Source organism: Aulonocara stuartgranti, assembly GCF_965226115.1.
Source record: "Aulonocara stuartgranti genome assembly, chromosome: 4".
NCBI classification, from domain to species: Eukaryota; Metazoa; Chordata; class Actinopteri; order Cichliformes; family Cichlidae; genus Aulonocara; species Aulonocara stuartgranti.
In genome coordinates, this window is record NC_138942.1 from 23,394,360 (window position 1) to 23,419,329 (window position 24,970).

The 24,970-nt window shown below is 43.5% G+C and overlaps 2 protein-coding genes across 7 annotated transcripts in view; one reads left to right on the top strand and one right to left on the bottom strand.

The window, feature by feature from the left end:
• The window catches only part of LOC309705518 (trinucleotide repeat-containing gene 6A protein-like), a 40,058-nt gene extending 20,370 nt beyond the window's left edge, over nucleotides 1–19,688 (top strand). For 2 of the 5 annotated variants that reach the window (XM_082531410.1, XM_082531411.1), the window contains exons 6-28: nucleotides 1,127–3,064; nucleotides 3,175–3,373; nucleotides 3,476–3,948; nucleotides 4,059–4,190; nucleotides 4,394–4,417; nucleotides 5,132–5,275; nucleotides 7,210–7,395; nucleotides 7,539–7,699; nucleotides 7,833–7,910; nucleotides 8,910–9,077; nucleotides 9,711–9,860; nucleotides 10,649–10,768; nucleotides 10,881–11,009; nucleotides 11,154–11,228; nucleotides 11,321–11,495; nucleotides 11,729–11,869; nucleotides 12,071–12,241; nucleotides 12,326–12,466; nucleotides 12,551–12,658; nucleotides 12,779–13,006; nucleotides 13,245–13,315; nucleotides 13,435–13,574; nucleotides 13,932–19,688. In XM_082531410.1, the coding sequence (XP_082387536.1) occupies nucleotides 1,127–3,064; nucleotides 3,175–3,373; nucleotides 3,476–3,948; nucleotides 4,059–4,190; nucleotides 4,394–4,417; nucleotides 5,132–5,275; nucleotides 7,210–7,395; nucleotides 7,539–7,699; nucleotides 7,833–7,910; nucleotides 8,910–9,077; nucleotides 9,711–9,860; nucleotides 10,649–10,768; nucleotides 10,881–11,009; nucleotides 11,154–11,228; nucleotides 11,321–11,495; nucleotides 11,729–11,869; nucleotides 12,071–12,241; nucleotides 12,326–12,466; nucleotides 12,551–12,658; nucleotides 12,779–13,006; nucleotides 13,245–13,315; nucleotides 13,435–13,574; nucleotides 13,932–14,280 (5,501 nt within the window). In that variant the 3' untranslated portion in view covers nucleotides 14,281–19,688. The remainder of the gene's footprint in view (nucleotides 1–1,126; nucleotides 3,065–3,174; nucleotides 3,374–3,475; nucleotides 3,949–4,058; nucleotides 4,191–4,393; nucleotides 4,418–5,131; nucleotides 5,276–7,209; nucleotides 7,396–7,538; nucleotides 7,700–7,832; nucleotides 7,911–8,909; nucleotides 9,078–9,710; nucleotides 9,861–10,648; nucleotides 10,769–10,880; nucleotides 11,010–11,153; nucleotides 11,229–11,320; nucleotides 11,496–11,728; nucleotides 11,870–12,070; nucleotides 12,242–12,325; nucleotides 12,467–12,550; nucleotides 12,659–12,778; nucleotides 13,007–13,244; nucleotides 13,316–13,434; nucleotides 13,575–13,931) is intronic. The other 3 variants (XM_082531412.1, XM_082531413.1, XM_082531414.1) reach the window with 3 other exon arrangements.
• A 1,399-nt stretch (nucleotides 19,689–21,087) lies between these two features.
• LOC309704499 (acyl carrier protein, mitochondrial-like) lies at nucleotides 21,088–23,935 on the bottom strand. Of its 2 annotated transcripts, none has more exons than XM_082529669.1 (5): nucleotides 23,705–23,935; nucleotides 22,807–22,926; nucleotides 22,379–22,466; nucleotides 21,443–21,556; nucleotides 21,088–21,359 (listed from the first exon to the last, which is right to left on the bottom strand). In XM_082529669.1, exons 1-4 carry the CDS (start codon nucleotides 23,873–23,875, stop codon nucleotides 21,465–21,467), a joined length of 471 nt encoding a protein of 156 aa, XP_082385795.1. In that variant the 5' UTR covers nucleotides 23,876–23,935; the 3' UTR covers nucleotides 21,088–21,359; nucleotides 21,443–21,464. The 2 variants fall into 2 exon arrangements, with proteins under 2 accessions (XP_082385795.1, XP_082385794.1); XM_082529668.1 differs by having other exon boundaries at nucleotides 21,088–21,363; nucleotides 23,705–23,934.
• Between the last annotated feature and the right edge of the window lie 1,035 nt (nucleotides 23,936–24,970).

The window sequence follows — 24,970 nt, forward strand, 5'->3', positions numbered from 1 at the left end:
GATAATTTTATTTCTGACATACGAGAGACAGAGAGAGATGAATGAGAGAGAAAGTGGGTGTCAAAGGGTGGAAAAGAAGACTTGGCAAGCAAATGCGATAAGCAGCGAGAGCTGGCAACCATTTTATGTTTGAGAGACTTTTAAGTTGGGACCAAGTGGGCAGCCGTTTGGTTAAAGAGACTCGCACGTTACCAGGTTAGGTTCAGGCATCTGGTGAAGAAACATGGCTAGAAAAGGGCAGCTGCTGTTTTAAATGAAGAATGTTGTAAGCTCTGATTCAGATTGTAAAACGGTGCCTTGTTGAGCCGATGCCGTAGCCTGGTACGTAGCCGTAGTCTGTGGTAGCCTGGTTGTGGCTGTCTAAATAAAATTTTCCTTTGATACTTCTTTGCACAGTAAAGTTACTTTCTGTTGCTTTTCCACTCACATCTGAGACTCAATGGGTGTTTGTACAGAAACCTGTATCGCATTGTTCTATGCAGTCTAATTTTAGAAACATGCCAGGTCTAATTTTATTTTTTTATTATATTTTGGGTGAGAAAAGGGTTTAAAAGTCTGAATAATTTAAGTTGCCACCACTTCATTTCCTTTGCCAACTGCTCCCCTCTTTCTTCCTCCATATTTCCTTTTTTCACACTTTGTTGCCGTCTCCCCTATTCCCTCCATCACTTCTCTCCTGCTGATGCTCATCCTCCACCTCACTGAATCCAAGTTTTATTGCTTTGGCATGCTTTTGGGTCCTGCTGTGGTTACAAAATGGTGGCAGCTGTGTCCAAGCTCAGCCCTGGCAGTGAGCACATCCAGAACAGTAGGGCAGCTGAAGCTTGGAGGGAAATTAAAATAAATAAATAAAAAAAAAAAAAAAAAAAAAAAAAAAAATATATATATATATATATATATATATATATATATATATATATATATATATATATATATATATATATATATATATATATATATATATATATATATATATATATATATATATATATATATATATATGCATGCAACTTTGAGGGATTTAATTATCCTGTTTTTTAAATTTGGTAAATGTTACTAATGTTGTGTTTTTAACTTTATTTTTTCCGTGTTCAAACAATATCTTCTGTTTCCAATCTCTCACCAGGTCTGGATCATCCTGGCTTGGATTCGCAGTATGAGCCTCCCCCCTGGTCGTCTGGCTCTCCCTGCAGCAGTGACGGCAACAGCAACTGGGGCAAAGCCCTAGTAGACGGAAGCACCGACACCCCCAATAACCCTTCTTCAACCAGCTCTTCCGTCTGGCCTCCCTCATCTTTTTCTTGCTCATCCTCTTCTTCCTCTTCTGGCTGTGGATCAGGATCAGACCCCGAGTCGGCATCAGAATGCATGGACGCAGACTCTAGTTCCTCAATCGGCTCAGAGAGGAATCTTGCTGCTACAACAGTGATGATGATGTCAGCAAATGCTTCTTCGTCATCTGCAACTTCTTCCCCCACCTCTTCTTTGGGGAATGCTGCCATGATGGTCAGCGTTTCAATGAACGGAGATGGCAATGGCAACAGTCATCAGGTGGTTGGCGCAGGTATGGAAACCATCAGCAGTGCAAATAATGGAAATAACATGTCTGAGCCCTCACAGTACTCCATGGCTGGGTCCAACAGTATTGGCAGCAATAACATGAGCAACCACAACAACAAGCTTGTCAATAACGGTGGTGTATGGGGCACCCCTTCAGGCAGCAATGTGATCCCCACTGGCGGAAGCACCCCCTGCATCAATGGAGGGTTAAACCCAAACACTTTAAACCCAAATGCCAACCATGGTGCCTGGCCACAAAATTCAATCCCAAATCCAGCATCCCAGGGCCAACGGCCTCCACAGGCTCAGGGGATAGGTTCCAAACTAGGTATGGCTCCCCAGCAGGCCCCCTTGCTGGGCTGGGGCGGCATGGCAGCTCCAGACAACAGCAGTATGATGCAAGACACCGAGGTGAATAATGGTACATTAAGCAGCAACAGTGGAAATGGTGGCCTAAAGCCTACCAACCTTAACACTGAATCCAATGGACCAAATAACACTATCACAATGAATACTACTACTACTACTACTAATGCCACAATGACCTCTAGTCCACCAAACTCTACCGCCTCACCCCAACTCAGCGGGGATTGTTCTTGGGGTTCCATTGGAGGAGGGACCGGGGGTCCGCTGGCCAATGGAAACCCCTCGTCAGCACCCCAGCACCCCCAAGGAGAACTGGGGGGCAGTGGGGCATTCGGTACGCCTTGGGGCGCAGCTACCTACCCTGTAGACAAGGGCCCCCCAAATGCAGACACTGTGAACCCCCAAATCCCCTCTACTGCTGCTTATAAGAGTAATAATAACCACAATAACACTGGGGCCCCACGCTGGGACCAGGGGCCCTCCAACACCCCAAACCAGCCTCAGAGCAACTTGTCCTGTGGCATTGGCTCAAATCAAATCCTTGGCTCTACAGGCCAAACAGCAGGAAATGGAAACCAAACGACGATGGGGCCCCCAGCAGCAATACCTCGCCCCTGGGGGAGCAGTGCGTCCTTGTCCTCATCGTCGTCTTCCACAACGCCTAGTAACAACCCTTCAGATGCTGGAAGTCACAAAGGAAGCTCTTCTAACAATGGCTGGAAAAGCCTGGAGGATGACGCCATGGGAATGGGAGGAGCAGTGGGAGGCAGTGGAAGCCATGGCTTGGGGAGTGTCACAGGAGGCTGGGGTCGCTCTGGGGGAAGCGAGGGAAGCGGTGAGAGCTCCGGAGGCCGTTCTAGCTCAGACAGAGAGAGCATCCAGACAAAGGGGGGAAGGAGCAGAAAAAGTCCCAATCCTGCATCAGTACTATCACTTCTGGTCCGGGCTGAAGTGGACCCGAGGGTCCTGTCCAACACTGGATGGGGACAGACGCCCATACGGCAGAACACTGCCTGGGATGTCAATTCTCCAAATAACAATCAGAACCAGGGCACCAGGGGAGATGAAAGAAAGCTTAGCAGTGGAAGCTCCGGCTGGGGCAAAACGACACCGGCAGCTCCCTCCCAGACATCTGGAGGTAATTTGCATGAATTTTTAAAATAAAAATAAATAAATAAATAAATCTTATTAAGAATAAAATTAGATAATACAAGGACAGAAAGTGATGCATCTTTCCTGTATTTGCAGGCTGGGGTGGTGGGCCAGGCAGCTCAGGCATAGATACAGGAAGTTCTGGCAGGGGAGAGCAGAAACCAACTTCTGGCTGGGACAGCAAAAGCCCACTGAATGGAGGAGCTGGGCATAGCGGCTGGGATGATGGAGCCAGCTGCAAGGGTAATAACAGCAGCAGCAACACCTGGAGCAACAACATTAACAAAGATGACAGGTAATTGATCAAATTAAATAAATATACAAGAAAGAGAGCGAGGGAGCTTCAAAGCTTGGCATATTTTTAAAGGCTTCAGGTAAACCCATGTTTTTGTTTTAGATCCAGTACCTGGAGTAATACCTCCAAACCACAGCAGGGCTGGGGTTCCAGCAGTGCAAATGTAAGTGACACCTGGGGTGCCAGTGGAGAAACCACCAGACCAAGCTCCAACAGCCACTGGGGAGAGCCCCAAAAAGGCGCAGGCTCAGTAGGTTGGGATAGCGACAGTGACCGGTCTGGTTCTGGATGTTGGAGCGAGCCGAGCCGTACCAACACCAGCAGCAGTAACACCTGGGTGGGGAGCGGTGGATCAAATACTCCAGACGTGAGCACTCCAAATCCAGGCTCCACCTGGGGAGAGCCAGTCCTCAAACCCAAACCTCAGAGTACCACTCAGGGCTGGGCTGAGCCATCGAAGAACAACACTGGAGCCCAGAACTGGGGTGAGCCCAATCCTAAGCCCTCTAACGAGTGGGGAAAAGGTCCTGAATCCAACATGTCCAGAGGCAGTCAAGGTCAAAACAAGCCCACAGGTAGTTATCGCATCTAATGCTAACTTTGGAAGAGACTTGACGCTGTTTAGAAAAGACTTTTCAGTGGGAGGACCAGAAGTTGATTACTCACTCATTTATTCGTATCACAGGCTGGCTGGGAGGCCCCATGCCCACAGTAGGTCAGAAGGAGGAAGTGTCGACTGGGTGGGAAGAGCCTTCTCCAGAGTCCATCCGCCGAAAAATGGAGATCGATGATGGAACTGCAGCTTGGGGAGACCCAGGTAGACACTCACTTTACAGCAAGTTTGCCCAACCCGCTGGGTTCAAGGCTATAATTGATGACTAATTACTTTTGATTTTTAGATTTATATTTCACCTTTTAAAAGTGTTTAACTTCTCTTGTTTGTGATCAGTCTTTTCATCAAACCTCACATCTAACTGTAGTTTTTCTGTTTTTGACACTATCCTAACCTGGACCTAAAAGCTCAAGTAAAAACACAAAATCCAAGTAAGAAAGTTGTTTGTTTGTTTTTTACTGTAATAACCATAAGCATGTTTATCTGTTTTTATGACTTGAAATTCAAATATAAACAGTAAATTTCAACAACTTGTGTACAAATTTTGCAAATAACAAAATTCAATGCAACTATTTGCATTAAATTGCAGGCAGTGTCTCAGGCATTTGTTGTTGTGTACAACTATTTACAAAACAACCAGGTGTCAAAAAAACATGCCACACAAGTTATTTGTGCCACTCCAAAAGAAACATTTCCCATCCAGTTCCAGGGTGTGTCTTATCTTCAATCTGCCTTTGGTGGCTTTTTGGCAAGCATCTGTGACATTTAGTAGTCGCCTCATTGTTTTGACGCACAACAAAATCAAACAAGTAGACTACACACCAAGCACAGAACATGCACACTAACTGTACACTCCAAACACTCAAAATGTCACAAATCTCACATTTCAACACTCGAAATCGATATGGCTCTTTTGCTCCCACACCTTTCTCTTCTTCCTAAACAACCAAATGCCATGTTGTTGCCATGGGAATTATTTGCCGCAAGTCTGGTTTTACTTGGTCTGTCAGCACAATTTAAACTGATTTATAGTTTCAAGTCTGCACTTTTGACACAAGTTGAAACGGAGACTTTAGCTTTGTTTCCACTTAAAAAATAATAATAATAAATTCAGCTGATAAAATTGTATTTATTTTCCCTCCTAGGCAAATACAGCGGTGGGTCTGTCAACATGTGGAACAGGACTGGTCAACCAGACCAGGAAGCTGTGGGCCCCTCCCCTCAGCACCAGTCCCACCCAACCCACATGTCAATGCAGCATGTTAACCAGGACAAAAGCTCCGGTTCTGGTAGGTTGGATAATGTTTGCACACCATATGAATACTCACGCACAGTTGTGGCTTTTACATTCCTGACTGTGAGAACAGGAAAGGACTGTGCATAGAAGAATGCATGCACGTGCCCAGACAACATTAAAACAGGTGGAAACATCGGTACACCACAGACTCGCACTTTTTCATTGTGTCGTCTATTCACACAAAAATGTGGTTTGCCAGGTTACAGCATATATTATTAATCACATATTCCACTTTATTTTAGCCAGAGTGGAAACTTATCATCAAAATGTGCAAATTCTTGCACAGATTGTCTTTGAGTTTTTAAAAAAATATATTAATGTGATTTAACACCTACGTCAGGAGCCTGGGGCAGTATTTAAAATGGTAGAAGTGCAAACCTCGTCATGGAGTCTGTAAGAGAGGAACAAGGCTAACCCAGACTCTCATTAAGATGGATAGAAGAAGTCCTAAAAGGGTTGAGAAAGTGCAAGCAAAGCCAGTGTAAATACACGCGCTCACAAATATATACAAAGGCATACACCAATTTACACAGAAGCATGGCTGGAGACCAAACACGTACAGTCATTCCCTCCCATTTTCCCTACAGTGTTGTCTGTGTTGAAGGCTTTTTGAAAAGCCAGTTGAGTCATCCCTTTGGAATGCTAAGAGCATCGATTTTTCTCTTCTCTCATTCGCCTTTTTTTTTTCCCCTTCCCTCCCCCCTCCTCCTCTTCTTGTTCACCCGCCAATTGTGCTTGCTATAGAAACGCAGGCTTTTGATGGGTTTCAGGAAAAGAGAGTTAGAGAGACCGTGAGTAGCACAGGAGATGGTCTGCTGACTTGGAAATAGGACAGGTTCCAATGTGAGATGGGAAAACTAAAACGAGTAGGAGAGCTATTCTATGGAAGGGGCCGGAGGAGGAGAAAAGGAGGGGGCTGTTTAGGGTTATTCAAGGTTTCTGGTTTAGTGAGCTAACTGGAGGCGCTAAGTGGATGTCTGGAAAGGGTGGGACCCTCTCCCTAGCTACTGCATTGAGAAAATTAATTTATGGGTCTTGATTCATCTTAATTTCAGTTATTACCTAGTGAAGTAAAAAGTCTGGGTCACTTAAAGGAAATGATCAATAAATGTAGCTAAATTAGACTTTCATGGTGTTGCAAAATGTACGTGTAATCAAACAAAAACAGATGCTCAGGCTTATTCATACACACTTGCAAACACACACTGGTTAAAATTTCCTCTGAGTCCTTGTATCAGCTGATGCACTCAAGTGGACAGGGATGGAGTGATAGATTGGGGGTTATTGATTGGCAGTTTGTGTGTATTTGTGTGATGTGCTTGTTTGTGGCTACATGTATCTACCTGTTTGTGTCAGTCTGTCCTCTTGTGTGTGTATACGTGCATATGTGATGAACAAGCCAAGTCAGATGCAGGACATCAGTGCCAGAGGCCACCCCATGATCTGTCCTATTTTTACAGGGAGGCATCCCTGGCATCTCCCCAAACGTCTCCTGTGCAGGGAGAAAGTAACGGGCCTGGGTGGTCGGCTGTAACAAGAGCCTTTTGAACTCATACGTGCCCTTTCTTGAGCATGCATTCTGTTACATTTCAAAGGGTATAATGTCCTGCAATGACACGTGCATATCCACAAGCGTGGAAGAAAAACACTGCTTACATAAGTGAGTGGATATAGGGTTCCCCAGGGAGTGTTGCTCTAAGCTCTGGTCTCCAGTTTCAGCTAAGTGGGGAGAAATCTATATGAATTGCAACATTATCGTACATTTGGAAAACAGGTTGGGTCTTGCCACCTTTAATGTGATGCAGCCCACTTTCCCACTGGCCTAACATTGGAATTGTACAAATGTTAAATAGTGTTTAAGTACATCAAGTAGATTGAACCACAGAAACTGTACCCTCATAGTGATCATCTCATTTGTTCCTTCAGGTTGGGGTGAGCCATACCCCCAACAGAAGGAATCCGCATCATGGGGGGAGCCTAGTGCTGCTCCGCCTGTGACTGTGGACAACGGGACGTCTGCCTGGGGAAAGCCCAATGACAAGAGCTACAGTTGGGGTGACGGCAGGGATAGCAGGGAGTCTGGGTCAGGATGGGGCAGTCAGCATAAGTCTGGTATGTGCACAAAGCAAACCCTACAAACATCTGATTGCAACATCTGTAGATAATAAGCAGTCTGGTGTGACTAAAGTGTGGCAGAAAAGAGGTGAATTTACTTGCTAGTAATCTATTTCTACATCTCCCTCCCTTCATGATAGCTCCAGGTCCCAAGCGCATGGACACATGGTGTAGTGACGAGATGGGAAATAGCTGGGACCAGGAAGAGGAAGTGGAGATCGGCATGTGGAGCAACAATCAACAGGACAGCAGATCCCATGACCAAGTCACCTGGAACTACAAGCATAAAAGCTCTACTAAGGTACATTTATCTCATCTTTGCACTTTTTTCTATTTGAAATGAGGCCATTTAATAAAGGGATGGAGTCTTCTTTATTTATTAGAAGTTTTTAAAGCCGTCCTAACAGTGCTCCCCTCTGTCCACTCTGTTTCAGATGAACAAACCAGTCAACAAACAGGATGATCCCTGGATGAAACCCTTCATCGGCCAGTTCAGCAGCATGAACTTCTCTGTAAATATTATTAATCATTCAGTTAAATATTCCCTGTGTTTGTGTCCCTCTAGCACACACGGAGCTATTGATAACTTTCTTAATGAAAGTAGTGTTTCGGAAGCAAAAACAGAAGCTGTAAGTACAGAGGAAAGCTTTCTATTCACTATGAGACACTCGTTAAGTTAGTTTTCCACCAGATGACTAGGGCTGTGCGATATGACCAAAATCTCATATCCCGATATAAGAATTCTATCGTCCCGATAACGATATAAATCACAAAAATGTAACATTTTCTGTAAATTCTGTGAATCTCGGGCAGCTCGACTTGTGGGAAGTGTTTCCAGCTGGGCGTCATGTAGCTGGAGTCGAGTGTTTTAACCGATGCATGAAACTATACATTTTTAGACATAAGTTGTAAAGGCCGCTGTTTTCTTTGTGATTATTTATTACACAGCCTGTTCTAACGTTTGAGTTTAAGGTTTATTTTTTAGCACCTGGCGGCTCTTTTTTAATTCTCATCCATAAATAATCTGCTCTTTCACATGATTCAGTTTATTTTGAAAAGTCTCAACAGGATCTTGAGCTTTATTGTGAAAGATTTATGTGGAACATAAACAAGCGGACACGCGATGCTGTTACCGTTGTTGTTGCTAACCACAACGCATAAAAACAGGCGCTTGTCCGTCCGTAGTGTGGTTATATAAAATACAGAGAAAGAGAGAACTTAAATGAATAGAGCCACTACAGTGACCATCAAAACGATGAAAAAATATTGCCGTAAACAGTTTATTTTGCGACACCACGAAACAAACGATAGCGTAAAATGAAACAATAGACGCTTTTATATCGTCATCCGATATATATCGTTACATCGAACAGCCCTACAGATGACTCATGTCTACGTTAAAGCATGCTGAAGTGTTTGGTTTTTCAAATGTAATAAGCCCTGATTCAAAGAATGCAAGATTTATGCTGTTCCGTCTCCGTAATCACATTTTCTTGGCTTCGTTCTTGCAGAGGGACTCCCCTGATGACTCCATTAAGACTGGAGCAGGGATGGTGCAGGACAAGCGTATGGACATGGGCAGTATTGGGGACTTCAATGGAGTTATGGGGAAGAATTCTGGGTCTCGGCACCACCTCCACAAGGACTCCACCATGGATCGCAGTTCTTACTATGACAAGGTATGGAGAAGCATGAGCGGAGTTACATGTACAAGGTGTATTCTTTCCGGAGCTGTGCTGTATATGCAGGCTTGAGGTAAATAACTGATTCTCATAAAGGGCAATGTCTTAGTCTGCTGTTATGGTGGGGTAGGTGTAGAATGAAGTGTGCCTCTGGCTGTACAGTGCCTCACAGTGGGGGTTTAAATGCAGTGCAGCTTGCTGGTCTAAAACTAGTGTTTTATTTCACTCTTTCCTCATCATGTTGTATCATTATCATTAGAAGCAAGCACATGTCAGTACAAACTGTTCCGGCTCAGTTTGGCTTGCTGCGTTTCCTTTAGCACAGTGTGCTCCTTCTTATTAACTCTTATTTCATCCTGCTATCTCGTTTCTACCATCACGTCCTTATTTTTAGCTTCTCATTCTTCTCGTACCTCTTTTGCTCCCCACACTGTCCACTCCCTGCAATTATTTCCTTCATTTCCACACATTTGATTCTTTCCTCGACCTTCAACTTGTCTTTGGTTTTGAAAAAAAAAAAATTAACTTTCTTCTTTTTCTTCCCTCTCTGTGCTTCTTTTGCTGCTGGTGTGCTTCCTGTCCCTGTGTGCTTACCGTCCATCTGCTGTGCACCTGGCCTTGCTTCTGCAGCTTTCACCCTCTGCTTACGATATCCCAGCTTCTGATGAACTCTCCTCCAATCAAAGCATGAGCCTTTCCCCCTCCAATTCTGCTCAGTCTGTCTCTTGTCTCAATTCTGGGCCGTCTGCTTCCCACTCTAGTTCTGGGGCTGCTGGGCAGGTGAGTGGAGAAGAATGAAGAGAGAGTTGTCTTGAGACGTTAGAAATTCCCTGTTTGATATGAAGATTTTTCACTTGATGCGAAGAAAGAATTAAATCAGTGATTTTTCCCCTGCTCACATGGGTAATACCAAAGCTTTGCCATTATTTTTAGGTAGGGGCAAGACTACCGGTGGCAGTCTTCCCTTTGAGCAGCAAAGAATACAAAGCTGTGTTTCCACCAGAAAAGTGTACACAGAGCACTGCTGGGGGGTTAATGATGCTCTGTTCTCCCGCAGTACTGCTTATGGTGTGGGACAGCTGTGTGATGAAGTCCTAACCTAAGACATCAGAGAGAGAGAGATGATTGGGGGGTGATCAAACTTTTTCAGGCAGTTATGGTTAAGAAAATGCCGACAGCAGGCTGCTTTATTAGTAACTTTAACGATATTAGCCTGTTTAGAAATTATGTTTATCCACAGCATGGGCTCTATTTATGCCTGGAATAATTCAACAACCGTGGTAATAGTGGTGGAGAATTCCCACTTTAACTCTGCTCCAGAGAAACTGATGTTGGCTCTGAGCCTCATCCATAAAAATAGCTCTCTTTTTGTAATGGTGTGCCCTCTAGTGGACGTCATGGGATATTCAAATGGTGGGGGAGGTTTTTTGTTTGTTTTCTTTCTTATGGCAAGTTTTGACTGCACACAAGCGTCTAACCTTGTGTGGTTCATTCTCATTGTTTGTCAGGGTTGTTTCTACACTGTTTTACATTTTTCTTCTTTGTTGTTTTGTCTCCCCCCCGATTAGAATGTAAACCCAATGTTGGGCGGCAACACCGTAGCACAGGGCCGAGGTGGCCCCCAGTCCCAGCCCCCTCCTCAACCCAGTCTTCGTAATCAAGTGCCTCCACCCATCCTGCCCGCTCAGGTACCCCACATAAAAATAAAACGCACAAAAGGTCACACTCAGAGTGAGTTCTTGTCTCTGTTACTCCTGATTGTTTTCTAACACTCAGTCCCAAATTGTTGTTGTTGTTCAGGTTCCTTCATCCCTGTTGAAGTACCCGGGAGGCAATGGCGGTCTGAACCCTCTGTTTGGCCCTCAGCAGATGGCTGTTCTCAACCAGCTGTCACAGCTAAACCAGATCAACCAGATCAACCAATTACAGGTGAATACCGGCGGAAAAGAAGTGTATAGCTTTAGATTTTTATTTCTAGTTTTTACATGAAAACAACATGACAGAAATGGAGCCATAATTCCTAACTGTAACATTAACAACACGATGGGTTTACATTATTCTATTTCTCTGCAGCGTCTTCTCCTCCAGCAGCAACAGCAGAAGGTTCAAAGCCAGAGACCCATGCCTATGGGACGTCAGACTGAACAGGTGTGTGTCTGGGTGCTACTAAATTGCACTCGTTGTCCCAGTGGTCTTAGCTCCTTGGTTGCTTTCTCTAACCGTGCACCTTGTGTCCTTAGACACGTCCAATTGGTTCCTCTCCATCACCGATGCAGCCACCACGACACATGGACCCCTCGCTGCTGAAGCCGGCCGCGCCCCTCAAGCCGTACCTGGATAACTACATGTCCCACAGCACCCCTGAGATGCTGAAGGATGCTGCCACTCTTGGATCCTTCAGCAACTTCCCTTTAAGTAAGTCAACTGCTACTGCTGTTATTACAGATTAGGCACCCTAATCATAAACTAGTTTGACTGGGTGGAGAAGTGAGGTGATACTTTTTATTTGACACTTAAGACCTCAGATTTGTAAGAAGATGATCATGAGCAGGATAGATCTTGGGGATTACATTTTAGTTTTACCTTTTAAAATATGCAGAGAGTTCTTGATTATCTGTTGACATGTACTCTTCTGTCCTGTTTCTCAGACTTGAATTCTAACCTGAATGTACCCCTGGACATGGGTGTTGGTGGTGGTAGTGGTGGTGGAGTGAGCTATAAAGAGCCACCCCAGTCCAGACTGAAGAAACTTTGGGCTACCGACCCTCCGGAGCAGACCAGCAAACCTGGTACAGACAAAGCATTTAGTTTGTCACACTGCATGCTGTGGTATTGTTTGGCTTTCTGGGGGAGGTATCCATGAGGTGTTTACTATGTAAACAGTGAAAAAATATTGGTCTTTAAAGTGACTAAAGCATCCCCACACTTTTTCTCACTGCATACTTTAAACTCTGGCTTTAATGGTTTATATGTTTGTGTTTGTCCCACAGGTGCTATGTCGTCTGGGCTGCGTCTGGAGGACTCCTCCTTCTATGACTTAATTTCTCCTGGCCCCTCTCCCCTGAGTCCTCCCGGCCAATCAATGGGCTCGGTGGGCGATGGCTGGCCACCTCGTGCCAACTCCCCCCCGCCCCATGGAAACACTGTCACCTGGCCCCCAGGTACAGACGCCTTTAAATCCACCAGAATCCCCGAAGTGTTTGCGTTGAACCCTGCTGATGTCTGCCTGTGTTTTTTGTTCTCAGAGTTCCGGCCCGGGGAGCCTTGGAAAGGTTACCCCAACATTGACCCTGAGACTGACCCATATGTGACCCCCGGCAGTGTCATCAACAACCTCTCCATCAACACCGTCCGCGACACAGACCACCTCAGGGACAGGAACAACGGTAGGCCACGCACATGCCAGATCCCTCCCAATAACTGTAATGGTAGCACAGACCCACACTGACCCCTCCTGCTGATGTTTCCAGGGCCATCCTCATCACTGAACACCACGATGCCTTCTAACAGTGCCTGGTCATCCATTCGTGCCTCCAGCCACAGCGGTTCCCTCACCAGTACAGCACAAAGCACTTCAGGTGTGTAGTTTGGCTCTGCTTTAGTGAAGTTTAAATGTTTTCTTTACCTTATTTATTTATTTATTGTAAACTTGAAAATCTTTGTTAAACGGGTTTTGTTTTTCTGCTCTCGCCTTGCAGCCAGACCCAGTGAGTCAAAGTGGTCTCCCGGCAGCAGTGTGTCAAACTCCTCCCTAGCTCATGAGCTTTGGAAGGTCCCCCTGCCTCCCAAGGCGCTGTCTGTGGCGGCCCCCTCCAGACCACCGCCTGGCCTCACCAGCCAGAAGCCCAGCCCTGCCTCCTCTGGCTGGGATGGCTCTGCCCTGAGGCTGGGGGGCTGGAGCACCGCTGAGTCCAGATACACACCTGGTAAGAGAAGCACACCCTTTAACCTTAATTCCATGCTGCAAAATGAGCAGAACAGACTTTGGGGTTGTTGTTTTTTTTGTTTGTTTTGTTTTCAAAAGATTTCAAGACTGTATAGAGAAGCTTGCGATAAATTTTAAAATGCACGGCTCCTCTCCTGTGCAGCCTCAACTTGACCACAAAACCAGCTTTAGCATCCTATCCCAGCTGATGATTGACTCTATGGTGTATGTATTGACAGGTTCCAGTTGGGGTGACAGCAGCAGCTCAGGGAGAACCCAGTGGCTCGTTCTGAAAAATCTCACACCTCAGGTAGTTGTACTTTCATTCTGTTAACGTTATCACAATCATTACTTCCATGTTTTTTCACATATTTTTCACCTCTTATCACTTCCCGTGTTTAACTCAACTTTTCTTTCCCCTTCTTCCAGATTGACGGCTCTACATTGAGGACTCTGTGTATGCAGCACGGCCCTCTGATCACATTCCACCTCAACCTGCCACATGGTAACGCTGTGGTATGCTACAGCTCCAAGGATGAGGCCGCTAAGGCCCAGAAGAGCCTGCACATGTAAGACCATCACACGCAAATATGGGCACTTCTTACTTTTATTTATTCAGCTTCTCTTAGAGCAGATGACCTTGAATAAAAACAGGCTGTTGATGCCAAATTAACTTGTCATAGACAGATTAATCACAGATTTGTTTGACACTCAGTCAGATGTCCCCTTTACAGATAACACATGCATTCTTCCAGGCATATAACACCCCCCCCACCCCACCCCAAAAAAAAAAAAAAACCTCCCAAAATTAAGTGGGGAATTGCAGTAGTGGACAGTTGGCTGTTTAAATGGATGGAAAAACAGCCATATGATGTTGTGTACAGACAAAAAGTCTCACTCTTGTCTAACCTGCTCTGTTTCTACAGGTGTGTTTTGGGGAACACTACTATTCTGGCTGAGTTTGCCAGCGAGGAGGAAATCAGCCGTTTCTTTGCACAAGGGCAGTCAATGGCCACTCCCTCCTCTGGCTGGCAGACCCTCGGCTCCTCTCAGAGCAGAATGGATCAGTCTCACCCCTTTCCAAGCCGCGCTTCTGAACCCAACCAGTGGAACAGCAGCGACCTTCACAGCTCCTCCCTCTGGGGTGGGCCCAACTATTCCAGTAGCCTGTGGGGGACTCCCAGTGGCACCGAGGCAGGGAGGATCAGCAGCCCTTCTCCAATCACCTCCTTCCTCCCAGTGGATCACCTGACAGGGGGCGGGGACTCCATGTGAGCTGCCCGCCAGTGAAACGGGCTCGGGGAAGGGTCAGTAGAGAATTATCAATAATCAGCAGAATAGAGACACAAATGTAGTTCTATAAATGCAATGGCACTAGTTGGACTCCTTCTCATTTACAAGATATTCAACAAAACGGGGTCTCCCCTGTGGAAAACAAGTTACGTTTCTCTCTCTGCACATATGTCCACTTTGTTTTAGCCCAAAAACATATCAGTCGGAATACTTGAATCATGCAGGCCAATTCTATAATGTGAACGGATGGATATTTGCCTCCAGGTAGTGCTCTTTCAGACCGAAAAAAAGCTTCAATCGAGCTCATTATTATTATATGTATTTTTTGTTTCTTTCGTCATGTTTATTTGAATTCCAATTCTTTTTAACATTTTATTTTTTTGTTTTACTTTTTTTTTTTTTGCATTTGTTTGCTGACAATGTTGGAGTATGAGCTTTTTTTAACTTTGCACTGAATGTGTTGTTTTTTTCTCAGTATAATCTGCAATATAGAGGGAGCAGCCAGTTTTTTCCAGTGTAGCTGTTTACTCATTGAGGTCCTTACTGTGTGTGTTTGTGAGAATTACTGTGTGTGTGCGCGCGAGCTGTGAATGAGTACGTGTGCGCTCCTCTCTGCCTTGGCACGCCTACCTTACTGCGTTGTCGTGGAGTTCAAGATCAACAGATAGTTAAAGAATTAAACCTGACTTAGGATGATTATCTGGTGATAGTTCAAGTGACATTAAAAGTATTGCACCAATTTTGTTTTAAAACTAAAGAAAGTTGAGCTCTGCAGTGCAAAGGACTGTAGCCGCAGCTGGGACTAGTAAGCCCCGCCCATCCTAATATAGGGAGGCGGGGGCTATCTAGCAAGCCCCTCCCCCCTTTCTCATTAGCCCCCTGGCAGGCAGGTTTTAGTGGGGGGGAGGGGGGGGGGAACAGCACTTTCAGAATAGGCTTTCAATGTTTTGGAGGTGCCACACTGCAACCTCTTGTTTACAAGACTTGGGAGGCAGAAAGTGTGTTCATTCTTCATTTTAAAGAGAAGATGGAATAAAATTTTTAAAAAAAATGCACAAAAAAAATTTCAAAACGCTTTTAAAAAAAAAAAAAGATAAAAATTTTTAAAAACAGAAAAAGTTAAAAAAAACAAACAAAAACAACTCTTACTGAGGATGAAGACGATGCTTTGTAACTCTGGGAATTCGGATCAGTGTTTTTTGGCCATGGCGTTGGTTATTTTGAACTATTCCTCTTTTTGTCTGCTAAATAACCAGCAATGGTTCTCAGGAAATCAAGCCAGTTTTCCCCCCTTGTAGTTTGAATTAAAGAAAAAAACTACTACTCCTTGTAGGAAAGGAAAATACAACTTCTAGCACTGAAAACTATGTAAAGGTCTGTAAGTTTTCGTTTTTGTTCTCTCTCTCTCTGCCAAATAACTGCTTTAAGCTGGAGAAGCTCAACACACTGCTTTCAATATGCTGTCTTTTGAGGGAGGGAGGTGAGGTGTGCGGGGAGGGGGAGGTCGAGGACACTCCCGGCATTCCTTCTCCTCCTACTCTTCCTCCTCCTCCACTCCACTGATGTTTAAAAAAAAAAAAAAAAAATCAAGAGTGGGGATCGTTTAATGCGTGAGCGCGTGACTGTGAGCGGGGAAATCGTCGTGTCTCGTCAGACTTATAAACCAAGAGAAAGGCGACTCTGTATCTATGCATACTGTAGCCTCTCGCATTCACATGGCCTACTGAGAGGCGTTTATTTTTTTTCTCCCTCTTCGACCATGTGTCACAATGTTTTAGCTGTTTAACAAACATTACTCGCTTTTCCTTTTTTTTTTTTTTTTTTTTTAAATTTCTCTCATTGCCACAAATGGTGTTTTGAAAAAAAAATGGAACGAAGAGAAAAACAAAAATCAGAAAAAAAAACAAAACTCTCGTTTTGGTTGAAGAAAATATTTTAACAGTAAAAAAAGTCGTCCACATTTCATTGCCTTGATCCTAATTGTGTCCGAAGATGCAACAACAAGTCAAGTGGCTTCTACCTGTTTACAAAATGAATATGATTGTATTGTACTGTTTTATTTTCTTTCCTTTGGGGCAAAGGGGGGGAAGGTGGGGTACTCATCTGAAGTTCCTGACGTACGTGTGTGTGTGTGTGTGTGTGTGTGTGAGTGTGAGTGAATGTGAATTGTGGAGGTTTTGTGTGAGAACAGCGTGAATGTAAAATCCACCAGTGGCGTTTTTCTTCACAACAAGAGAATAACAGATTTATCTACCAGTGATTGTTTAGTTACTTTGATGCACAATTTGTTTGTTAGGGTCATGGGGGGGGGGAGAGAAGTGTCAGAGGGGTGCATGAACGACGAGTCAGCATTAGCGAAGCCATGGACCTTATCTTTTCTTCATCGTGTTTGTGCGTGTGTCCCCCCCCCCCCCCAGTTCTCCTCTCTCATGTAGGTTTTTATTTCAGAAGTACTAGAAGCTTTAGGTTTTTATTTTTTAAGCTTAGCCCGTGAATATTTAACAACTTCAAAGCAAACGCAGTGAGACAGAACCTTGAGTATTAGCCAGACTTGACAGTGATGTGTGCCAGTATTGAACCGCTCTCTACCAAATAATTCAATCATACAAAAAAATTAGTTTACTTAATTCCAGATCTCTTTGCTTATAAATATATATAAATACATACTTACATATATCTCTTATTTGTATTTGTTGTCGTTGTGTTGAACAGTTGTTATCAAGTGGAACATCTGAGCTTTTTTTGTTGTTGTTGTTGTTAGTTTTAGTCTGACACGTTGAACTGAGGAGACTTGGATTTTGCACTTGGGTGGATTCTAGAGGAAAAAGGCCGAAAGCAAAGCTGAGACAGATTTTTAGATTTTCAGGTCTCTCTGATGGAGAAGGTGCGCCTGTGAGTATTCGACAGGGTAGAGTGTGTGCGTGCGCACGCACGCGTGTGCGTGTGTGTGTGTGTGTGTGTGTACTGTGATTTGAGAAGATGGTGCTTTATTGGTCTCCCTTGGTTGGTGCACCTCCGGCTCTGAGCTGGGCCTGAATGTAGCTGAAACGGTTTGTAAAAGTATAAAAGACAGCGCAGCCTCAAACGTGCATGAGGGGCAACAAAAAAAATTTGTAAATTTTTTTTTTTTGAGAAATTGAGCAGCAGTCACTGTTGCCGTGGTGTCGCTTGACTGAAACGAGGCTAGGAGGGGACGGGACTCGCGATTGGCTGCTTCTTCCTGGCTTTTCAGGGATAAAGGGTTGCACTTTTGCCTCCTCGCCGGCTTATCCAGGATCAGCTCCTCCTCTCCAACTCCTAAGCTTAACTACAGGGAGAGGAGACTCATAACTGACAGGAGGTCTGAGGTGGGGGGGAGGGGAGGGTGGGCTCTCAACTGTCTATATTCCCTTACTGCTCAATGACATTACTTTACACTTTGTTCATTCTGATTTTTGGCAGCGCTGTCGTTCCTGGCGCTGATTTGAGAGCAGCTTTGTCCATCCTCAGTATCCTTTTTTCTTTTAACTATTACCGGGACAAAGGCTGACCCCAGATCAGCAGCTCAGGTGGCAGCATTGCTGTGCTGTTAGAGAAGGGACAAGCAACGTCTGGAAAACGCCTCTCAATAATGTCGTTACTGTTTTGGTTCCATAATCGTGTTTGTATCTACTGTCAGCCTGCGTGAGACTGTTTGTGTGTGTGTGAGTGAGTGAATACATCATCATGCCAAATCGAGGGAGGGAAGGAAAGGGATAAATCCTTTTTTGTTGTTGTTTGGTTGTAGTTGTGTACGTGTGCATACGTGTACTTAAAAAGCTGGACAATATTAAATGCTTGAAGATTATAAAAAATAAAAAATTTAAAAAGTCATTTGCAAAAGGATGATGTGAGGAAAACCTTTTTAGTAAAGTGAAAACCACCACGAGCAATGTACAATCCCCAGGGCTGCCAAGCAGCTTCCCGACAGGGCCAGACGAGGGGAAGGAAAGGAAAAGGAAGTAGCGGGCAGGAGGGAAGCTGGCTGGTGATACTCTACTACTTTTTAATGTTTAAGAAAAAAAAATGTGACTTTTTTGTGTTTCTCTTGACTTAAATATCCTGTGAGTAAATGCTATATTATATCATAACACACCTGACGGCTCCTACAGTCGATCAAAAAGCGCTAAGGCTTATTTTTTTGACAGGAAAAACAGAAAAAAACAAACAAAAAAAACAAACAAAAAAGAAAAAATACAAAAACTGTGAGAATCTGCTGTCTTTTTTTTTTTTGTCGTTTTACATTTAGTATGAACACATAAACAAACCCTGAAAAGCTTTAGTCTAACCAGCACAAAGATGTGGGCGGGTGGGGAGGGAAGGGTGGGTTTATCGGGGAAAGGGTGGGTGTCGCTCAGAGAGACTATGCAGTGGAGTGTTTGAACCCAGGCTTACATGTCCACCTTGGGTTTTTCTTCTTCTTTTTTTCCCCTGTCTTTAAATAAAACAAAAACAAAAAAAATTCCCAAAAAAATGAGTAAAAACCGCTGAAATGGGATTCCCACTAATATTCCTCAAACGTGTCGTGCCATCGTTAAATTGTACAGCTAGTACAGCTACTAATAATAACAATACAAACTGAAAAACCTTTATTACCTAGCAAACGGCGGGCCAGTTGTAGCAGGAGGAGGACAGGTTAAGATTTGCAAAAGTCCATTTTTGTCGATTTTTCTCGCAGCTCGAGCGAGGCCGGTGAAACTGCAAATTTTACACGACTACAGTGCTTTTTTTTTCTTTTTATAGAGATTCTATCAATCCAGTGTGTAGTTGGATCACCTGTAAACCTATTATGCACATCGCTTTGGGAGACTGTTGAAACTATATATAAAATATATATATGAGAATATAATCGTACAGTGTCTATAATCAACGAGGGGGGCGTCTTCCTCTCTTGCAAACAAAAACAGGAAGTACCTTTTTATTTTCAAATGTCTTCCTCGGGTCATCAAAGGATTTTATCTTTAAACTTCGGTGGAATCTGCACTTTTTGAAGGACAATCTTTATTTGTATGGGTATAAAAATTGACAAAATAAACGAAGTCGCCTGATATTAATGGTATAAAAAACCAACTCCAGTGTGCTCTAATAATGAATGTCTCCTCTGATGCTGTCTACTTGTTTGGTTTCATTTTAATCCTTTTATTCTCCTTCCTTTTGTTGCTTGGTTTGTTCTGTATTTTTTTCCTCTTTATTTCTTTCTGGATTTTACTGCTCTTAAGAGAATCTGTACTAAGGTGTAGAGTAGTGAGTAGTAGGTCTTCTGTTGGCTGTACTCGTATACTGAATTACTGTTTGTAACCCGCTGGCTTCTGCAGCCAGCATACAAAGCTGTATAACTTGGGTACAACCCTCAATAAAAGACTAATACACAGCGGCCGCCTCCCAGAGTCTTTATTTCTCTCCGTGTGACTGAAAACTTCTGCTTCGTGCTCCCAACAGCATCTCTGGCTTCAGAAGACGCAGGCATGCTGCTGTAAATGAGGGAGCAGCTGAAAGTAGCTGCTGCTTTTGTTTGCTTGGACAATCTCTCAAGACAAGGTGATGTTTCCTGTGACATCAGGATTTTAAAGCCCTCTGAATGCTTTGGTTACTCAAAGAAAAGCTTTTAATTTGGTCTGGTTTATAGAAATCTGTCTTAAATTGAAAGAACTGTTTCGGTAAACTCCCACGCTGGGTTTGCTAATTTTATTATTGTGTAAATGTGTTAGTTGTGAGTTTATTTTTGACCCTTTAAACCAAAGTATCATATTTTATACGCAAGTTTTTGAGACTTCTACATTTATTTTTTTCCCTTTAAAAAAAAAAAGTTGCACCACAAAAACATACCTGATGTAACAAATATGATAAAATTGCATATTTTTTTTTACTTCATATTTTATTAATTTTTCATCGGGAGGTTCACAAAGCACACAATAGAATTTTCTCGCAATTATTTAATTGGCCAGGTTTTAAAGGGTTACATTTTATTTTTTTTGTAAAGGTGCATTTAGGTCGGGTACTGAAATAAAAACACTTCAGTCCCAGCTGTGTGAACATCCTGCAACAATGGCACCTCATTCTTCATGTGTGGACACAAGATTAAAACTCAAGAACTGTCTTTATTGTAGTTTTGTCCTCATCTTACGAGGTAAAGAGTGAGGGAACATGAAGCTTACCTTTAAATCAGTGCACTAACAGGGTTATTGCATAGAACAGGGGTCTCCAACTCCAGTCCTCAACAGCTACTGTCCTGCAGTTTTTAAATGCATCCGTACTCCAATGCAGCTGAATCAAATGGTTGATTAACATTTTCAGCATGTCATCGGGTTTGATAACAAGCCAGTTATTTTATTCAGGTGTGCAGACAGTAGCTCTCAAGGACTGGAGTTGGAGACCCCTGGCCTGGAGAAAACAGATTTATCTGAGCTGCTGGTGGATGGAGCTGAAGTTAATCTTCTGGTTCTGCAGATGAAATCTCTTTGTATGTTTAAAGTATTTACTGATTAATGATGTGGAGCTAGTTTAGCTTTATATACAGTCTAGAAACCACAGGCTTATATGCTTAAGCTGTATTTTTGGGAGCTTTTTTCCTTTGACAGGTCAGTAGTGGATGCAGGTGGTGTGTGAACCTCCCAGCATCAAGCTTCGGTCTACCTCCAACCCAAAGTAGATGAGAAATGAAAATAGATGGATAGTTATAGCAAATCCCAGCCAGTGGAAACAAATGAAAAGAAGTGCAGCTGAATCTGGGTCCTTTTTACTGGACCCAAAGCGGAGTAACAGCAGACACGAAAGTGTACAATGTGTCTTTATTGATCTATTAATGACAAATTGTACATGGGACCACAGGGCGGAGCTGAAATGAGAACAAAGCAAACCAGTGATATAATCTTGTTTAATTCTTTTTTTATCTCCAAGCTCTCCTGAACATGTTCATTTAAATACAGTCAAACACGAGACAGCTGAAGCCAACGTCGCCATAATGGACACAAGAGTTGAAGTAGGAAACTGTTTGGTGCTCATCTGCTTCACGAGAACTTCCTGTTGGGTGGGTGGAGGTGACCCTATCTGGGCACAAAGGAATATAAATTGAGCACCGACACAACGTGTGACCAAAGACAGAAAACGGGGCCTGATGGTGACTTGCCTCTGGTGTGCTACAGAGCATATTACTCATAAACGTCTTTCTTGTCTGCGATGTACTGTACGATCTCCTCAGGAGTCATCAACTTCTCTGCTTCTGCATCTGGGATCTCAAAGCCTGCGGCACAAACAAGTTACTGGTTACGGCGTGTGCTAAAGAAGCCATGTGACATGCATCGATAATGCTGGACGAATAAGCAGCTTTCTGCACAGATGGTCACAAACATCTCGCTGGTACTACGTCCTCAACTGTAGGTCACACATATTAAAAGCTGTTAGTCTATTATCTTCACTGATCAAAATAAGAAAGTCCTCTGATTCTGATTTAATTCTTCTCTCTCAAAGCACTAACAGCACGCCTCATTCACACTCCAACAAACACACTGAAGTTTCGGGTTCAGTATCGTGCCCAAAGATGCTTCGGATCAAACCACCAACCTACTAATTAGCAGAATGCCTGCTCCATCTCCTGATCCACAGCCACCCCTGTTTAAAATTTACCTCCCAAACAGATTATATAAATCAGCTGAATTATTACAAGTCAAAAAGTAAAAAGCAACAAACTGCAACCTTCATTAACCTTCTCAATCAATTTTCAAGATAAATCCAATAAATACTGTAGAATGAGGTGTACTACAGTGTTTCTACCACAGGATATAATCGGAGCATATCCTGCTTTATGTGGGACGTCCACACAGAGTGTCGCATTTACCCTCTGAAGACAAACTTGACAGCACTTTGACACTGCAGACGCTCAACAGGCAGGAAGACTGCAAGACTGATGTTTCATATCCACATACTCCCACTGTGGCTGTACAACAGCAGTCACAATCTGCACTTTAGGCATCGTAGGAGTCAGAAACATCTCTTTTGCTGACTTAATGCCTAAAGCCACAGTTTGGAATAGTTTTCTATGCAGTATAAAGAGGTTTGCTCTCACCAAACTCATCTTCCATGGCCATGATGATCTCCACCTGGTCCAAGCTGTCCAAACCCAAATCTTTCATGAAGTGAGAGCTCGTCTGCAGCTGTGGAACAGAAACCAACCCGAGCGTTAGAAATCCAAGCTTACTTATACAGAAACTTACAAACACTACAGGCATTTCAGGGTGCTTTAAAATAAAAACAAAACCAAATCTACATGAGGAATGATAGTATTAATTTTAGATTGTTTTTCCAAGTTAAAAATCTAATTGTTATTAAATTCAATACATTAAAATCAGTAAACTTTTCAAAAACAATTTCCATGAGCCATTCTGGACAGGGATGAGTCACGATTGCCTAATTTCACCTCACAGATGCCTGCGAATGTATTCTATTCATACATGTTTCAGCTAGAATTCACTGAAGGTCTCTTGTTGTTCTCACCTTCTCTGGGTTGATCTTGTCGTAGAGCTTGAGTACATACATGACTCGTTCTTTGATGGTTTCTAGAGTGAGGGGGGGCAGGTCTCCGTACTGTCGGCACAGCACACCCACCGAGGGGATCTAAGGAAGAAGAAGAAGGAAGAGTTTTAGTGCAGAAGGGAGTGGGGGGTTGTGATCATGCAGCCTGTACATTAGCTTGCCTTAAGTGAGTGTGTATTACATACAGTGTGAAAAGATGCAATATCTTCCAGTATACTGCAACAGTACAGATGTAAAGGCTGGAAAAGGTTTATCCAAGTTTCAAAATAAAACTTAAATCTTACGGAACTTTGACCAAGAAGAAATCTGTGCTGGTCCTGAAGCTTTTAATGTGTGGCTGATTTTATTATCTCGTCTGTAATTACTGCGTTATGGTTTCATTTGACTAAATTTGCAATTAAACGCATTTATCAGCGCATTAGTGTTCACTTACAACTCTGCACACAGCTCGCTAAAACACCTGTAACATTTTTTCTGTGTTATACAAACACACTTATCGTAATACACAATAACATCCGCACTACAACAGTCTTTTACCTTTCTGCACATTAGTACCCGATGTTTAGCCAGAATCAGCCGTGCAATGCCAAGATAAAGAATGAAGTCTGTCAATGAAATCACCGACTTTGCTAACTAGCTAGCTAACCAACAGGGCAAACATGGCTGTCCCGTTTTTAAAATCAAACGCCTCCGTGTTTCGTGTTTCTCTGCCACAACAACACAGAGTCGTTCAAAGCGAAATAAGCTGCTCGTGTGACACCGTGAACTCTCAGCGGGCTAGGCTGGCTCCGCAGGTCTGAAAGACATCGGTAGGTCACAGCGGCTAGGCCGCGATGGTTCAATGTTACCGGAGACTCACCCGGCTCTGGACGAGCCACCGCGTCCTCCGGCTGTCTGCTGCGAAGGAGAGAGGTCGGTGGACGGCCACCGCCTGGACGGCAGTGACTCTTAATGCGAGGTTACTGGAGCAAAGCCTCAACGAGGGCTGAGCAAAGGAGCGGACACACTGCTGCAGGACACGAGCCGCCATGACGGAAAGCAGTTACTGAAAGCTGCCAGCGTGCGAGGCGAAGAAGAAGAAAAGCGGGTCAAGGGCTCCGTGTTGCGCATGCGCACAGTGCAAACCTTGTGTTTATTTCTAATTTGTCGCTTTATCTGCGCTTTTTAAAAACTGTTTAAACATTTCTCACCACGAGCACATGGGCATTGAGAAACTGCCAATGACTTTGATTTAACTGGAAAGTAAAAATGAACTTTCACATTCATAAAACAAGACGTTGATTGTGCATATGAAACAAAAACAAGTATAGAAGATGTTGCTTTCAGCTCTTTAGGTGTACAATAAGAGCTCCTGTTAAAATGAAGTTATAAAGTCTACACAAATTAGACAATAAAAATGGACAAAGACAAACTTTTATTCTCAGTTTCTCTGGATTAAGCTGTGTTTTTCCCTTTTTCTCTGCCTCCTCTGGTAGCTTTGACTGCTTGATTGCTAGATCCAGGTAGCAGTAATGTCTCCAGGGTTTCAGGCAGATTACACTTCAGTTAGTAAGAGCGACAGTCTTTTTCATCCTCCTGTTTCTTCTGCATCCGTCCCACCTGCCTGAATAACATATCCTCTGAAAAAACCCTCGAGTGTCCACAATCACACCAAAGTGCTCTTCCTCTCTCTAAAGGTTCCAGCTGCTTAAAAAAACTCTTGTTTTTAACTTTGCCCATCAGTGCTGCACAGCGCAGGTAGCTTTTCATGCGACCACTTCAGTTAAACCCAGCTCAACCCTCTCAGTGTCTTTAGTCTCATTGGAGATACTCCAGAGTCTTTATCACAATCCTCCACGGCGTGGAGCTGTTTCACAGAGGAGCCGTCTTACTGTTTGTCTCAGGGTTCATTAAACAAAAAACACAACAAAACTTACATATGGATATGTATATCTATAATAAAATAATAATACATTTTGTAAGTTGTTGTTTTTTTTTGACAAAGAACCAATATGTGGCTCCCTATTTTTAAAAATGTCAGACAAGATTAGTCCATATCATTAAAAAAAAGAAGAATAACAGCAAAAAAAAAAAGAAAATCCCTGACACTATCACAAAATATACAGACAATTATTCCAGGGTTTAT